The sequence below is a fragment of the Strigops habroptila genome, chromosome 3 (assembly GCF_004027225.2).
Source record: "Strigops habroptila isolate Jane chromosome 3, bStrHab1.2.pri, whole genome shotgun sequence".
NCBI classification, from domain to species: domain Eukaryota; kingdom Metazoa; phylum Chordata; class Aves; order Psittaciformes; family Psittacidae; genus Strigops; species Strigops habroptila.
In genome coordinates, this window is record NC_044279.2 from 41,169,107 (window position 1) to 41,186,218 (window position 17,112).

A 17,112-nucleotide genomic window follows, 5' to 3' on the forward strand; every position below is an offset into this window, starting at 1 on the left:
AATCGCAACCATATTTTAGGATGTGTTAATGAATGTGCATTTTCTGGAAAACTGTGAAAAGGTTTAAGGGATGATGAGTGTAGGTTTGAAGAATTGACAGCCTCAGGCTTTCTGGCACCCTCTTTTTCATTCCCTCTAGGAAAAAACTTTGTTACAGTCTTATTCTATCAAACTGTGAAACAGAATAGTGACATATATTACTGTGCAGATCATCTGATATAATTTTGTTCTAGTGCAAGATCATAAATAGTATGGCAATAAGGTCATAGTAGGGTATGATTGGTCCCTAAGAGCCTAGCCCTAGTTCTGGCAGCACACAGTTACCCACTTGGCCAATTTGTCAGAAAAAAAGTGTTTTTTCGAAGATGATTGCATTATTTTAAGTGAGCTACAAGATAAGCACAGTAGCTAGGTAGCACATTTATTGTTTGATATACTCTTAGTTTCTTTAATGTTGTGATTCATATACTCTTTCATTAGTTCCATAACATACCTATACTACAAATGCTAGGACCAGGGTAGGTATGGTCACTGTGGCAGATGATTTGTTCTTATTCCAAGTCACTACTTTCTGCAAGAACATGAATGTTTATGCAAGACTAGGTTATCTGCATTTTCGTTTATGAGCTGTGAACAACAGAATAACATTGAAAACACAATTTTACTAGTATCTCCAAGCCTGAATCAGTTAGAGATCGACTTCTTGTATAAGATGCCAGAAGTTCAAGAAGTGGAAAGGAGAAATGTCCACCTAATACAGAACAGATGACGTGGTATGAGCCACAACTGCCTCAGCCATCGAAAGTTCCTCTTGTTTCTGTGTTAGATATATATATAAAATATACATTTATAAAATACAAAATATAGATATAGCTATAAAATACATATGTAACATTAATGTATAAATAAATAACATTTTTAATATATACATATGTAGGTGAATAGATACCGATACATGGATATAAGCATGTATTAATTCGTAAAGATTGGGCTAAAAAGGCAAAAGAAATGCTTGAAAAATATTGTTTATTGGAAAATTCAAGTTTTTTTGGTTTCCTCCTCAGTGTTCCTTGGCTGTCCGCTTAACGAAGCAGGCAGGGGCCTTCTATCTGCCCAGACTGGTATGCTGAGAAGCCTGGAAACTTACCTTTCCTGTGGCATTTCTCCAGGCACACCTGGATTTGAACCTTAAAATATTGTCTCTTGTGCTTTTTGCCAGGCAGGCTGCTTAGAATTATGCGGCCAAGGAGCTTGTTTAGAAAATAAAAAGAGAAAGAAAAAAATCTGTACAGCACAATCGAGACCTTCTGGGGAAATTTTTACGTTGAAAATGCATTCTTTTAAGACCAGGGTCTTGGGTTTTTTTATCAGGGAATCACTCTAATAGTAAAGTCTTGAATCATTCTGGAGCACAGTCCCCTAGTGATATAACTTTATAAGATCAACAGCATATTAAAATTCAAGTATGCCAGTAAGGTAGAAAGACTTTGATTACATACTACAAACTCCTTTGCCTTTTGTCTAGTTTTAACAGATCACATAGCTGACATTTTAGAAGCACCATGTGGTCCTTAACATTATAGGAAAATGACAGTGCAATGTAACATGATCCTTTTGATCTTTTGAAAGACTGTTAATAAAGGGTTGATGATATTCAGGGTGACGCTGCATGGGTTACTTTTTGAAGAAGGAGGTTAAAATATTTTCAGCTTGATTCATGCTCTGTATCGAGGTTTACAGGAGCTTCATCCTCCAGCTTTACATGGTATACACACTTCCAAGGAGCTGCATCTTTTCTGATATTCTGTGCTATTTGCACAGCAGCAAGACAGACTTCGTGGGTGTTTAGTACAGTGTTGAGCAGTCACTTGCATTCCCTCTTCATCTTCTTTGCTCTTATTTGCCCATTTCAGTTGAGTATTCCACTTCACTTTTAGTGGCAGGGCATTTAAGAACCTTTAGTGTTGTATCTTACATTGACTTCCTAAGTTCCCCTACACCTTTTAGGACCATTTCTTAACCCTTTTTTCCTGATTGCAACTGCATGCCCTGCATCAGTTCACCATCTAGGTGGAATATGGTGCTTAGCTCCCCAGTGCAACTGGCTGTGCATAGCGCAGAGTCCTGGTTCCTGTGACAAGCATGGCTGGTGTTCCCCATCAGCACCTCAAGATCACTACAGTCTCTCACATCTCTGTACCTGCTTTCTCAGTACTACCCTAGCTACCACTGTGATGAACTGCCTTTCTGAGCAGGCTTAGGATGTTTATTCCATTTTCTCACAGCATTTAACTAAGGGACCAGCAACCAAAATTACCCACTATCACCGTTTCATATCTGCTGTGTTGACTAATTTTTCCCTGATTTGCAAGAGAAAATATTGGGGCTTGATTCCAACCTGGAAGCTAGTTTGCAGAGTTCAGATGATTTCTAAGGATTTGTGATCATATGCATGTATCCCACCTTACCTGTTTTGAACAGGATTTGCTTAACCAGGAGCATCTGCCTTCTCTTTCCCTATGTGTTAGGTGGAAGAGGAGAGCTAAGCATGATGCCTGACCCACCTCCAGTGTTGTGGTTCCCTTCAGCAATGCAATGCTGGCTTGTAGCTTTGGGAGAAGCAGGATTCCCTGCAGGCTCTGCAGTCAGGGTGGGTCTCCTCTGTAGTTTGTATGTTCCCTTCCTGCCAATGCACTGTGGCTGGGCTCTGGAGGCAACTGCTGTGGCTCCTCTGAGGAGTGCAAGCTGTGACCATGTTGGGGGAGACTAGTGGAAAGAGTCTTTGGAGGAGCCTTTCAAAAGCAGAGGCTTTCAAAATCCCCCTTTCTGTCCCTCTGACAAGTAGATCCTTCCTTATCCTAAATGCTGTAGTGTTAAACTTGTACTGTCTGGTTTGTTAATGTGCATTTGCTGTTTTATTGCAGGCACATATTTATTATACCTCTGTGTGGATCTGTAAGCATAAAAAATAACTGATTTAAGCAAAACAGGTTTATTTTCCTAACTAACAGGTCTTACCCACAGACAATTATCTGGTTGGGTAGAGGGCAGCAGGTAAATATTTGTTTATACATTTGGAAGAGTGCTAGACTGAAGTCTAGTCTTGCAACTGTGTTGCAGTTCACATCTGTAATAGTGGGGCCAGCGGCTGGGAAACAGGCATAAGTGCAAAGCTTTAATGGGCCCAGCACATCCAGTGCTAATTAGAAAGAAAACCCAAAGTCATTAGGAACTTGATGCACCTGGTTTATGAGCTGTTGAAGTTCTCTCCTTTCATTTGTCACAGTACTTTGGAAAATAAATTTACTCAGTCACAGTGGAAACCATGCTTTAGTGACCTCGACACATTCAGCAATGTCTTTCAAGCCTGTCTGGAAAGTCTGAAAGCAGTCTATAGGCTGACATTGCATGAATTTGCTAGTGGGTGGAGTCTTAAGCATAGAAGGAGGAGATTCTAGCAGGCATTTCCAGATAGGTGCTTCATGTATTTATTGGTATTAAAAAGAAAAAAGAAAGGTGCAGCCTGTCCGTGGACTAGTTTACCAACAACTTGGCAACATCACTCAGATTAAGGTATTTGATCTATCTAGTTACTTTGGAATTGTTTTGTTTGAGGTAGGAAAGCTCCAGTACGCTATGGCAATGCATCCTATTCACTCTCTTTTTCCGGATCACTGTCTGTGTTGATTGTACTGTGTATCATTTTACCTTTTACAACATAAACGCACTAAGATTTTATTTGACATGCCATTTTTCTCACAACCGTCGTAGTTTAGTCAATGCAGATAACCAGCTAACCATTTCTAGATTCCTTCATTTTAAATATGTTGAAAAAAACACAAGTGGAAGATCTCATCAAAAGAAGGGCTATTACACCAGGCACAAATATAGCAACTTCAGCAAAATAAGCTATGTCACATTTGTATCATAAGTCCAGACATTATTAAGAAAAATAGCTGTAAGTGAAATATAACAAAATATACTAGTGACTAGATAGAAAAAAATTATATAAACTGTAATTATTATGATACTTTCATAATTTATTATAATTCCCACAGACATTATGGTTGTATAAAAAAGCACTTTCAGCATTTTTGTGAAGATACATGTCACAGAACTGAATGCTACTTTTATGTATTGAATGATTCCATCTTGCCCTCTTAAGACTGAAGTCTTTTCTATATTTGCCATGTGCACATGTGCCATTTGTAATTGCCAGGCACGGAGGTAATGCTGAACTCTTTATTGGGGCTTAATTTGGTAAAGTAACCATAATCACACATCCCATTCAAGTCTCACATTGTCCCTTGGTTTGTGCCTTCCCCTTGCCCCTCTACAGGACTGCTGTGCCAGTATGGGAAGACCTTTCTGCCCCTTGAGGGGCTTCTCCCATCTGCTCTATACTCCGTCTGCTTCGGTAGACCAGCAGAAATTGCTTAACACTCCTCTGGTAGACTTAATGCCACCAGGTGTTTCTTACAAGTGCTTTCAGTATATAAAGTTGGGACTAGAGCACTGTCATTTCAGCTGCTACTTAGAATTGCTGGAAGATGCAGCAAGAGACAAAAAGAAGATGCAGTAAGAGACAAAAGCAGTCTGTGACTGTCAAAGGTTCTGCTTACTCAGTTCTCTGTCACTTCCTTAATAATGCAAGGAATTTGATGTTGTGATTGCACCTGCTTTAGCCACCTGTCTATATCCTTAGGCTGTGTGGATCCCAGAGGATGCACCTGTTTATGTAGCCAGAATTGCTTGGCAGGAGGCCTTACCTTGGCTGTACGCTTGACGTATCCCCTATGCAAATGTCTAAAAGAATAGAGGCATAAATTTGCTGTTTAGTAATGACACATTGTTGGGTGTGAAAAGGAGCATAAGGGTTTTTAGCCCTGTAGCTCAGCATATGTCTTGTTGCAGAAATACTATTTGGATGCCTTAATAGACAAAGGTGCATTTTCCTATGGAATTTAACAGTGAGTCTAATTACAGGTCATGGCTTTCCTAATGAAGCCTCTGACTCATTTCCTGGGTAATATATCACATACATGACCTGTGCTGCTCTAACAGTAATGGAAACTATGAAGAGATGTTTTTTCCATATAACTCTAGTGTCAGGAGGGTCACCTTTCTTCAACAGGAATTTTTCTGAGTCCACGTTGGATCTTGTATAGCAAATTCATTCCTAACTACCACATTGTGAACTCAGTCAGGTTGCTGGAGAAACTAGCAGCTGTATATTTGTGCTTAGTATTCTTTGTGGATGAAAAATGGCACAAAGTTGAGGTGCATCCTGTGTGAATTGAGCTAGGCTTCAGTAATTCAGTCACTGCTGAAATTTGCTGTCACTGTCTATTCCTAAAATAATCTGTAGATAATGAGACAAGTTATGACAGTATCCATTATTTCATAATCTGTTCATCATCAATCTCTCATAAAAATCTGCATGTTTGCATTATTTCTTTTTTTTTTTTTTTGCCAGTTAATTTGTGTTTTCTATCCATGTTCAATTTGCATTCATTAACTCATAGTTTGCTGGTAAGTGTGTTCTTTCTATACATGTTCAAAGTAATTCTTTAATTCAATTTCTCTGTTTCTTCTCACACAGTCTCACAGCCAGATATGCATCTCAGTCTAATCACAGTGGAATTGCAACCAGTCAAAAAAAGACTTCTAGGTCAGTTAAATATCTCTAATTTATTGCTTGTTAGTGATACTCAAGCAAGTATGTGCCCACTGATATTTTATCCTTTGGACATAAGCAGACATTAAACAATGTGTATTTATGTTATGTGTGCAAGCTTCGCAACTATGAGCTTTGCCACGGGAAAGCCTTGTATGGACTGGAAGGAGCTGATTTGTACTGTATATTAGCAAAATTTCCAGTTGCTATGTATCCTGCATCTTTCTATTCTGCATGTAAAATATTGGATGTGAAGGGTTAGTTGGTGATTTTAGTGCTCTCTACTCTCTGGCTCAAATCCTTACTTTAGTCATGAGTGAAAAGAACTTTGGGAGCCTATCCCAATTATCACTAGATGTTTTGCAAACCCACCTGAAAGATTGAATTCACAGAGCCAAGTTAATGCAGAAACAAAATAGAGCAGAAAAAAAGAACCTCTTCCAAGACTTCTGCTCTGTCAAGAGTAGCCTGCACACAGTCCCCACTAACAAGCTGCTTTGTTTTGGCAGTGAATTTGATAGAGCTGTGTGTTGGAGCTGACCTGTTTCAGATTTCATCAGTACTTTTAGTTTATCATTTCCGTGAGCACTAAAATCTACAAGCCAGATTGCAGAAGAAAGAAACTGAGGTCTAAAGCTTACTCTTGTTTCTAGCTTTTCTCTCTTTCTTTTTTTTTAATTAGTGGGGGGAGATAATGTGTTCATTAATTATACCTTTGCTGTACAGTTCATTGGTGAGAACAATGAACTCTAAACTGCATAATCTCCAGTAAAGATTGCTTTTTGCACTATAGCGCACTAACACAATTTGAGTTGCTGGTGATAGCTTGGAATGAGCTATACCACGGTCCAGTTGCTTTGCACCTGCATTTATAGGTCTTCAGTTTTCCTTATTGCTGATGCTCCTGTCTTGTCCACATTCAACGTGTCGGGGTTAACAGTCTTATTGTCTAATACTTTAAATCTGTGGCAGTGTTTCCGAAGCCTGTTCAGAGGTATGTGACTTGTCCCTTATTTGTTATTCTCTTTGCATTTCCTTAGCTGCTTAACATGATTCTGCTAGAGCAATTTAAAACCTGAATTCAATTAAAAAAGACAGCAAATGAGGTAAACTGGAAAGTGTGTAGAGCAAATGACCTCATGTATAATGTGCTTACTGTGGCAAGTTCTCGAATTCTGGCATGCAGAATATATGCAGAACTATTTTACATTTTAACAGAACAGATGAGTTTTCAGTGTTGCACATGCCTTGTCATTGTTTTTTTTGTTACCTTTGACAAATGATGTCAGGGCTCTTACTGCCTTTCAAATTAGGGTAATGAGAAGGAGCAAATGGATTTTTAAGTTTGTTTTAGTGCATTCTTCAGGGAACAGAAGATCACTCGAATTCATGGGTCACGGTAAAGGTTAGCATGCGTGCAGCTGCAGAGCAGAGACAGTCTGCTCTGGGCTCAGCAAAGAGACTAGCAGGGCAGGCTGGCAGCCAGAGTGATCCATAAAAATAACTAGTGGATTAGCTCTCTAAGGTTTAAATTGGTAAAAGAAGAGAACGTGGAGCTGTTTACATATGTTAGCTAATGAAAATAAAATGATTTGAGCATTGTTGTTATACCAATATATTAAACAAACAAAAGTTTGGAAGGAATCTAACATTTTTTAATTCTTTGTAATGTGATTTTTTTTCTCCCTTCCGATGCTGCTCTTTCATAATACAGTGAAACTAACAGAATTTGATAACTGATGTAATTTCTATTGCCACTATTAAGATCATCATATCGTTCCAATAAGTGAGAAACAGAAGAGAGATCTTCTCATATGGCAAAAGCCTCTTGCTGATTTGAGCATTTGATTTTGTCTATCAGATAACAAAACTGGAAAGGAGTGGGGGTGGCCCCAGAGGTGCTGCAGAAAGTTTGAAATAAGCATGTATTAAAGAATCTTACATCAGAGCACAGATTCAGATAGAAAAAAGATGCAGGCTTACACACACCAGGGACAACAGCCTCCATTTTTTCCTTAGCATAGCCACACAGTAAGGTTCAGATGGTGGCAGCAAATATTAACAAATGAACTGTACAGTCCACATTATATACTTCTATCTAAAAGGTATCCATGCATCTATAGCATCTAGCTTAGAATATGTATTTTCAATTTAATTTTCATTTAAAATAATAAACTGTAAGTGCTTTGGCCAATAGTCCTCTGAAAAATAACCAAAGATAACTAAAAAGGCAGCTTTTATGCTAAACACAGCTGTGAAACATTTACTAAAGACATACAAAATACATCTCCACTGTGTATTGTTGTGCTTTCTAATCAATTTCTGTAACATTTCCTCTTCAAAAGTGTCAGATTTAAATAAAAGTTGATATTGCACTTTCATGGTTTGTGAGGGTGAATCTGTTTTAGCAATGTTAATGGCAAATGCAAAGCATCTTCTTACATGTCTTGTGACTCTAGAAAGCATCTTTTTCCTTTTTGTGTGTGTGAGGATAAGCTTTTATTTTCATTTGTGGAGTCTAACTAATTGAATCCTCCTGTTCATTGTTGCTTACCTGAAATCGTTGTTTTCAGTGGTTGGTTTTAAATTCTGGTCTGTTATTTGCATACTGTCTCCTCTATATGTTGCATTTAATAAAATGAACTGGTTTCTAATTATGCCATTCCAGGCTTCCAGGACCCTCAAGGGTGCCAGCTGCTGGCAGCAGTACCAAAGTCCAGGGAGCTTCTAATTTAAATCGGAGAAGCCAGAGCTTTAACAGCATTGACAAAAACAAGCCTCCACAATATGCAAATGGAAACGAAAAAGGTAGGTGATTAAAAGTTACTAAGCTTACTTTACAAAACATACAAGAGGAACAAAAGGAAATATCACCAAAAGAATCCATCCACAAGGGTCAAAGACTTGGTAAGAAGACCTGTGGAGATAGAACTCTGTATTAGGACTTGTGATTGGGTTGGGATTAAACTTCAGAACTGAAAACTTTGAAAATGTTATATTTTATCCCTCTTTCATGGAAATATCACTGGGTGATTTTTCTGAAGTAGAAATGAATTCATATTGGATGCCTATATTCTTGGTCCGTATTCAAGCCTACTCGTAGCCAAAGGAAGACCAACATGATTTTCAGGGGACTGAAATCTTGGTTATGAATGGATAAGAATCAGAATATTATATTGGCAGTGGAACATTTAATACTTCTGTTCCTTCAGAGCCTTATCTAGTATATATATGTCTGAATAGAGGATTGGAAATTAAGTCAAATGTAATGAAATTTTGCAGGGATTTGAATTCAGTGTTCATGTTTTATTGCCTCCTTTAAATATGAACTTCCATTATGGAAACAAACTGAGTTCCCTGAGTCCTTCTGTTTCTCCCACCCTGACACTGCTTTCCTGGAAAATGTGCCTCTTCAGGCTTTGTCTTAGAAAAAATAACATGCAAAATTCAGCTTTCTGAGTTATGTAACTAATCCAGACCCTACCCCCTTTCTTTCTCCTTTTGTGTAATGAACAGCATTTTATTCATACCTCTGGGTTAGAATACAGTTGAAAATGTTACAATATACATAGTACCCGTTTGCATCCTTGGGGTCTGTGGGAGGAACAAGTATGCAGTGAATGTTCTTCATCCAAGCAACAGGCAGCTATCCAGACTTTTTTTTACAAAATTCTGATGAATACACTTTGCCCCTAGCTGTATCTGAAGATATAAAACCATGCTTTCAATAGTTATTTCTTTATTTTCTACTGTCAGGGTTGAATGTTTTAGATAGTTCTGTAGTGGGATTTATTTTATTAAGGACTTGTTTGTGGCAAGACATCCAGGCTAAAACTAGAAAGAGTTCAGAGTGAAAACTGAGCAGACACTGTATAGTTCACAAGTACGATAGTGCAGTTATGAAGTAGGAGATGTGGCTGCTTGAATGAAGGTATGTACAGCAGTTTAGGTTTTAGAATTACTTCGTAGTATTGACATAAGTTTGGTACTGAAATATGTGAGAGTGAAATGATTCAAGGTGAGACATGCTTGTAGATATTAATATTCTTAGTTTGTTACTTGGAAACTGTCTTTTGGCTGCTAAGTTTTGCATTGCATTGCACATTTATGTGGCTTTTTGCATGATGGATTTCTTTATTTTCCCATTTCTTTACAGCAGAGAATGAGAACCTTGATGAGATTTTTAGTGAAGTCATCACTTGCAAAAGGATAAGGGGTGGCTTGCTTTGTGTGTAATCATTCAATTCATTTTACAGGATACAGAAAATGTAATGTAGCATAACTACAGAGTACTATATTTGATATGTCTGTCTGCTCTTTTTTCTTTCTTTCGAAACAGCAGAATGGAAGGAAGAACATCGATTTTACATGATAACGTAAAGTGAACACAAGTTTGGTTTAAAGTATAAAGCAGAAGTTAATTAGAGAAAATGACTGCTGGGAGTGCAAGGATAGCAAAGTGATATGTTTTATAATACCCTAAAAGAACACATGAGATCCTATAGTTAAATTCATCATGCTACTTCTTTGCCTAAAGAGCAAAACAACTGAATCATACTATATTTTAAATTTAATTATTACAGTGGCTAATGTTTGAGTATTACAATGACATTTCAAAGTCTTGGTTTTTTTTTAACTATTTGAGGATGTTCTGTGACTTGAGTTTTTTTGAAGAATTTATTTGGAAACAATCTTTAACCCTCACAATAGCGATAGTAGCGAACACCTCTTTAAAAAGAAGTGTCACTATGCATTGAAAAACTGCTTTTCTTCTTACAGTTGGCACACACAGTAAACCTTCTATTTCAAATTTTGCTGCTGATGCTCATGCTTGGAGCATGCAGTTTCTGAGACATAGATCATATAGTAAATCACTTGTAATCTGCATTAGTGCTGCATAAATAGCAACAAAATTGGAGAAAGAGGTGACTCGTGCTAGGTAAATAGTCATTAGAAGTTGGTACTTCCAGACTTCTTCAAGGGCAGACCTGTTTTTGTACAGTTTTCTCTACTACACCTTCCCATATGGGCTATAATGAAACCTCAGAAAAGATGTACAGCATAAGGGTTTTTCTTAATCCTATTATAGGTAATACTTGAAATCCATAACATGATTTCCAACTCAGTCACAAAGGGGAATGGATATATAGACACAGAGTTAAAGGAGTCTTGAAGGTGATCCAAAATAAGATGTTATATGGGCCTTCTATTTAGTGTTTCATTATTTAGTATGTCATTAGTGTTATGTCCTTCGAATGATGTTTAAGGAGTAGTTCCCACAGTAAGAAACTACCTCCCCTGAGCAAATGCAGGTTTGCTCTTTATTGAGTACAGCCCATTTTGCACTGACAGATCCAACCCATTGCTGTGACACAGGTAACTCTGTGTAGCTGTGGGTAAATCAGGAACACAGAATGCACCAAAACAATAAATATGCCATTAACTGAAACTCATCTGTGGAACTTTAATGAGCTGATCTTTTTTTCTTTTTTTTTTTTTTTTCTGGACTTTGCAGCTTATGGATGGGTTTCAAAAGAACACGTCTGTTTTCTAGGTCACGTCAGATCTATCTGCTTCTGACTTCATAAAATAAAGAGAATAAAACTATGAAAATGAAACTATTTGAATGAAGTGATTACATTGCTAGCAAGGTAGTTATCCAGAGCAATCTGAATCCAGCAAAGAAATAATCTTCTAATTCAAGTCAAATTTTAAAACCAAATGTTTACGTGTTAAAGCCTAGAAACACTCTATCTGAACTCTGATGAGGGTCTCCATATCATGGAGTTTTTAATATAATTTGATAATATAAAATGGTGTTTGTTTATTGTCTAAACTTGGTTTCAACAGTATTTGGTTATTTTGCCCATACCAACTCTGAGAAACAATGTCCTGGAACAACATTGTCTCATGATGGAAATAATTGTTCATCTGTGGCCAGCATGTACACCTATAGCTAACTTGTTTATGTTTCTTCTGGTTCCAATATTTTGCCAGTTTTCCTTGGTAGTGTTCTCCTCCTGTGCTGATGGCGGGTAGCTACATTCTCATGGGCAGCAGGAAAGGGACTGTTGAACAACCTGAATTCTTTTAATCTCACCAGGTAGACCTCGCATTCCTCGAAACATCCTTACAGCAATCCCCTGGAGCTCTTTCATTTTCTACTAACCTTCTTTATTTTGATTGACTAAAACTGGATACTCTAATCTGGGCATGTGCCTGTTTGTTACAGAATATTTCAGTTATCAGTACCTACTATGCTGCAACAAGGGAGCTGTTGTCGCAGAGGTCCTGTCTTCTTCAACAGCTCAGAACACAGCAAAGGTCACAGACAAGAAGACAGAGGAGGTTGATTGTATATTGGGCCCAAGTTTAACCCTCCACGTGCCCTTTATTTGTGCAACAGCCTATGAACACTGGCTTGAAAATGTCCATTCTGTCGTCCTGGTCTTGCTGGGTTCTCGTAGAAACTTTGGGTTTTCCACTGAACACCTGGGGGTGTTGCTGCTCTGCTTTCCCCACATAGGTTAGGCTGAGCTCTGAAGCTCTGAGCTCTCAAACAGAATGCAAGATTATTTTCACCACAAGCTGATTATGCATTTCAGCAACAAGGGGATTAGGCCCTAAACAGAAGACCGTCTGCTTGTAAAATTTAGTAAGCAGAAATATGAAATCCTTGTCATAGGTTGGGTTCATTCTGTGTCAAAATCACCACAAGGTGGGGACAGATTTCACTTAATGAACGACTAAAGCCAAGTCCAACTGAATGTGTAGAAAGCAATGAATGATGTGCAGCTTCAAGTAATGCATTGGGGCTGGGGGAAAATAAATCTTTTTATTCCACTTCTTTAAACATACAGACAGTGTCTCAATATTTCGTGAAAGCGTGCAGTCCACGTTCCTTGTGGAAACATTAAGGATACACTTTGAAGATTAAAGGCAGATTCTAGTTCTTTGTAATTTTTTGATGCTCTGTATGATTTGTGATGTAGGGGTCAAATAAGTACCAGTGTTTCAAGGAACTTGTGTTTTTTTGCTATGTATGTAGCAGAAGAAGCTGTTGATGAACAGTAAATACTCTTGACAATTTTTCTCCCCAGTGAGTTTAATACATAGCAGGAAATATGGCAAGGATACATTCTTCTTTTTAATCAGAACTTTTTTTTTTTTTTTTTTTTTTTTTTGGTAGTAAAACCAATAGCCTGAAGCCATACAAATGTGACGGAGTTAATACAACAGTGTAGTGGCGTCCTGCTGCTCACAGACTGTTACATGTATTCTGCATTAGCTTTGCATATTATGGTGAATTGTTATTCTGCAAAACTATTGGAATAGCTAAAGACCCCAATCCTCCTGTGTAATTAAGGCAAGCTTAATGCAAGGCAAGATGTGTGTAAGAAGGTCTTTGTGCACACCCAGTACTAGGCTATGAGCCACGGGGCTGATCCCTGGTATAAATTAAGGAAGCCTGAGAGCTGCAGTAATTTCCAACAGATGTTGTTGGCCCCAAGCTCTCTTCCAGGATCTGAGCCTCACCAGAAAATGGCAGGGGCCCAGCCACAACTCCCGCCTTGGTCACAAGGGAGGGATCAGCTCTGCAGCTGCCCACCAAAGCTGCTCTGTGTGAGTGGTACTACTTGGAGCCTGGGGAACAAGCTATAACTTCACCTGTCCCCAAAAATTCTCTGAGGTAACCCTTACCAGTTAATGTTTTCTTGCCTAGTAACTGGGTGCAGCAAAGCAGCTTGAAAGGTGGACTGAGCTCATTTAGAGCTGTGGAGTTTGCACATCAGGCTGAGGAGCACATGAAAAATTCTGTGCAGATGGAATTATACAGCATCTATTGAAGGTGGAGATGATTTGCTATTCAAAGAAGTAAATTTTGCTATGTTTGCATTCTGTCTTTGTCAAAGAAAAAAGAGCTACCCTTTCAGAATGCTCAAAATCCTCCCTTTCCTATGTGTCTTAGTGGCCTTAAGACTTCCGGGTGGGTAGTCTAATCCGTACTAGGGCCTTAGGGCTGAGACTGCAAAAATGAAAATGACATGTAACTTCAAACTCTATGCTGAAGGGACAAATGTCTTCAGTGTCATCATCTGCTGTATCATTCAGACAGGGAGGCCCCAAGGCATGACTTCGGCTTCATGTGTGTATGCAACATATCGAGTGCTTTTTTTTTCCCCCATTGGATAAACCATATTTGCATTGCATGTTTCATAGGCTTTTTTGTAGTACTGAATTTGGTACACTATAAGCAAGCTTATGCCTAATTCACTGGCAGTCCCTAGATTGAATGGCGAATAGATAAACTAAATGAAAATATCTCATCTGGTGAAATAGCTGTGTACCATATATTTGATTGCCATTACCACTTAATTTCTCTTGTGCTCCAGAGTAATGGTGTTTAGATACTCAGATATGTCTTGGAAATCTGAGCTTAACTCTTTCATGCAGTTAACATAGTTTAATTGTTGCAGAAGGAGTCTTGTTTTCACTCTGAAAGATTCACTGAGATTCCTGGATGAAGTAAATGTAGTGAATATACCAGAGCCACATAAATGAGCTTTCTGTACCTACCTGAGCTTCAGTCCCAAAATAACTATTGTTGCTGTATCCATGTAGGTGACATATCACTGTAACTTTCAATTACTGACACTGGTGAAATCATCGATTTCATGAAATCATGATTTCGTGAAATAATTTTCCCACCTATGAAAGTGCACTGGGATAAGTTCCTCAAGTCGGCTACTAAAGGTTGTTAACTGTACTTAAAACAACAAAAAAAAGCGTAGTATGGTATAGTGACCTGACATTTTCTTCTTTAATGAATATTGATTGTATCCATTTAATTTCAGTATTACTCAGTCCTCCTCCCCCCAAAAAAAACCTTAGCTTTCTAGGACATTTTTTTAATCACTAAACAATAAAGCTGTCTTTCTCTGGTTGTTTTTCTTCCAATATTGTAGCATTCTTTTTTTCTTCCACGTCTCAGTGTTTTACTATTAACAAGTGATTTGAATAATTTCTTTATGACTTATGAAAGATAAAATTTTTAAAGGAAGTTTTAATTTGTGTAATGAAATGGTTGCAAGGAATGTGTTTCCAAGGCTCTCTTGAGCTTGTCGAAGTATTGAGTAATACTGTGAAGGTGGGAGGAAAAAAGACATTTTCAATTAGCAATCTTCATGTTCCATGCACATGTAAATTATATTTATTGTGAATCACATATAACTGTGTTTTAAGTGCCAGAGCAGTATGTTATCACCTAAGCATGAGATGGGAGAATAACCATACCATTACGGTTCTTTCTGTTTTTTAAGCAGATTCACCAAAAGGCCCTCAGCCATCTACAGGCATGAATGGAAATGTGCAGCATCCCACCAGCACTGGGCAGCAGCAGGTCTCTGCCATACCCTCTCCAAGTGCCAGCAAGCCTTGGCGCAGCAAATCCATGAATGTCAAACACAGCGCAACCTCTACTATGCTGTCCGTGAAGCAGCCTAGTCCCGCAACCTCCCCTACTCCATCTTCAGACAGGCTCAAGCCACCCCCTTCCGAAGGCGTGAAACCCCCTTCATCTGGACAAAAATCTATGCTGGAAAAATTCAAGCTGGTTAATGCTAGGACTGCTCTGAGACCTCCTTTGTCACTGAGCTCAGGACCCAGTGACAGTGGGAGGGAGGATGATACCTTTTCAGAGTGTGGTGAAATGGATGTCTTAAGCGGCGGGGTGAACAGCGGTGGCTCCACAAGTAGCAGTCCTAAAGTATCACCGAAGTTAACCCCTCCAAAAGCTGGAAGCAAAAATCTCAGCAATAAAAAGTCTTTGCTACAGCCAAAGGACAAAGAGGAAAAGAACAGGGACAAAAACAAAGTTTGCACTGAGAAAACAGTCAAGGAAGAGAAGGACCAGGTCACTGAAACACCTACAAAGAAGAGCTCCAAAATTGCAAGCTTAATCCCAAAAGGAAGCAAGACAACAGCAGCCAAGAAGGAAAGCTTAATACCATCTTCTAGTGGGATCCCGAAACCTGGATCGAAGGTGCCAACAGCAAAGCAGAGCACTTCATCCCTATGCACGGGAAGTAAGGAGATTGAAAAACTGAGGACTACAAAAGGAAACCAGTCCCAATCAACACCAAAATCTCAACTCAGTGAGAAGGCTTCTCCTTCCTCTGGTCTTGCTTCTTCTGAAGGGAAAGAACCAAGTGCAGCTCCCACCCTGGGGTCCTCCGCAGCTCTGTCAGCCTCGATGGCTGCAAACAGTGGCCAAGGCACGGGAAATGGTGGTGTCCAGCTTCCTCAGCAACAGCAATACAGTCACCCCAACACTGCCACAGTAGCTCCTTTCATTTATAGGTAAGGTTATGGAAGGAAATTGGGTTTGTGTTACATTTAAGAAAGAGAGAGTAATGGCAGATCACACCGTTATGGTTCTCATCTCCCAGTTTCTGTCACAGCGTCATGCACATGTTTTGCTAATATTATTTTTTAATTAATGTTACTGTATGAAAAATTTCTTCCAAGAACTCTGAGTCTCTGCCTCATACAAAAGCAATCTACTGCAAATATTTGCCATTTAAAATACAAGATGTTTTGATTAGAAATACAAATCACATGATACCTTCCCTGGGCTGCTTTTGAAAGGTCATGGCTGAGTCAGGGTTCTAGTGTGAATATTCTTGTTTGCAATATAAGAACCTCAACATTTATTTGCTGATATTTAATAATATTTGCTTAAAATACACTGTTCTCTTAAAAAAATCCTAGAATAAACTGCTGATTTTTTCAGAGGATGTAACAGTACTAGTAGGATATTAAAGGAAAAACCATACACAAACTTTTGAAAGTTCAACATCTTGGGCAGAGAGAAAAGTTGCTTTTTGCAGGTCCTTTTCCTGTTTAATGTGTGAACTAGGTATAGATTAACTCCGTGGAGACAGTCAATTTTTAGAGGTGATACAACCTCTTCTGATGGCCAGGGCTCTCGAATAGATGAATGAACCATCAGATGTATCAACCTTTGACTGAATTTATTTTGCTATATGATGGAGCAACTGAAGAGAAGCTGGAGATTTCATTGTTGTACAGCTCAGAAGACAGAGTAGAAGTGTAGAAAGACTGGCAGGCTGGTTTGAGTAATGATTTCAGATGTCAGCTGTTGGAAGGCTTTAGCGACAGGTGTGGGTAAATTTAACATCTGATAAAATGACAAATACATTATTAAGCAAAACATACTGGCAGTTTTTCTTAGGAAGTAGTACTCTAGATAATCTTGGCTAAAGATTAAAGAGGTGCTGAAGTAGGCTCTGAGGGAGTATATATATCATTACACACAACTAAACATAGTTTCAAAACCAATCTGGGTGAGTGATAAACTGTTTAACTTCATTCTGAACAAAAGCAGTTCAGAAAATCTTATAGGAGGGGGAAAA

At 38.6% G+C, this 17,112-nt stretch overlaps 1 protein-coding gene across 8 annotated transcripts in view; it reads left to right on the forward strand.

Annotated features, from left to right (window-relative positions):
* The window catches only part of NAV3 (neuron navigator 3), a 547,425-nt gene that overhangs the window by 392,328 nt on the left and 137,985 nt on the right, over positions 1 to 17,112 (forward strand). For 5 of the 8 annotated variants that reach the window (XM_030479342.1, XM_030479337.1, XM_030479339.1 and 2 more), the window contains 3 exons: positions 5,603 to 5,671; positions 8,346 to 8,485; positions 14,998 to 16,036. In XM_030479342.1, coding sequence (XP_030335202.1) covers positions 5,603 to 5,671; positions 8,346 to 8,485; positions 14,998 to 16,036 — 1,248 coding nt within the window. The remainder of the gene's footprint in view (positions 1 to 5,602; positions 5,672 to 8,345; positions 8,486 to 14,997; positions 16,037 to 17,112) is intronic. The other 3 variants (XM_030479338.1, XM_030479340.1, XM_030479341.1) reach the window with 3 other exon arrangements.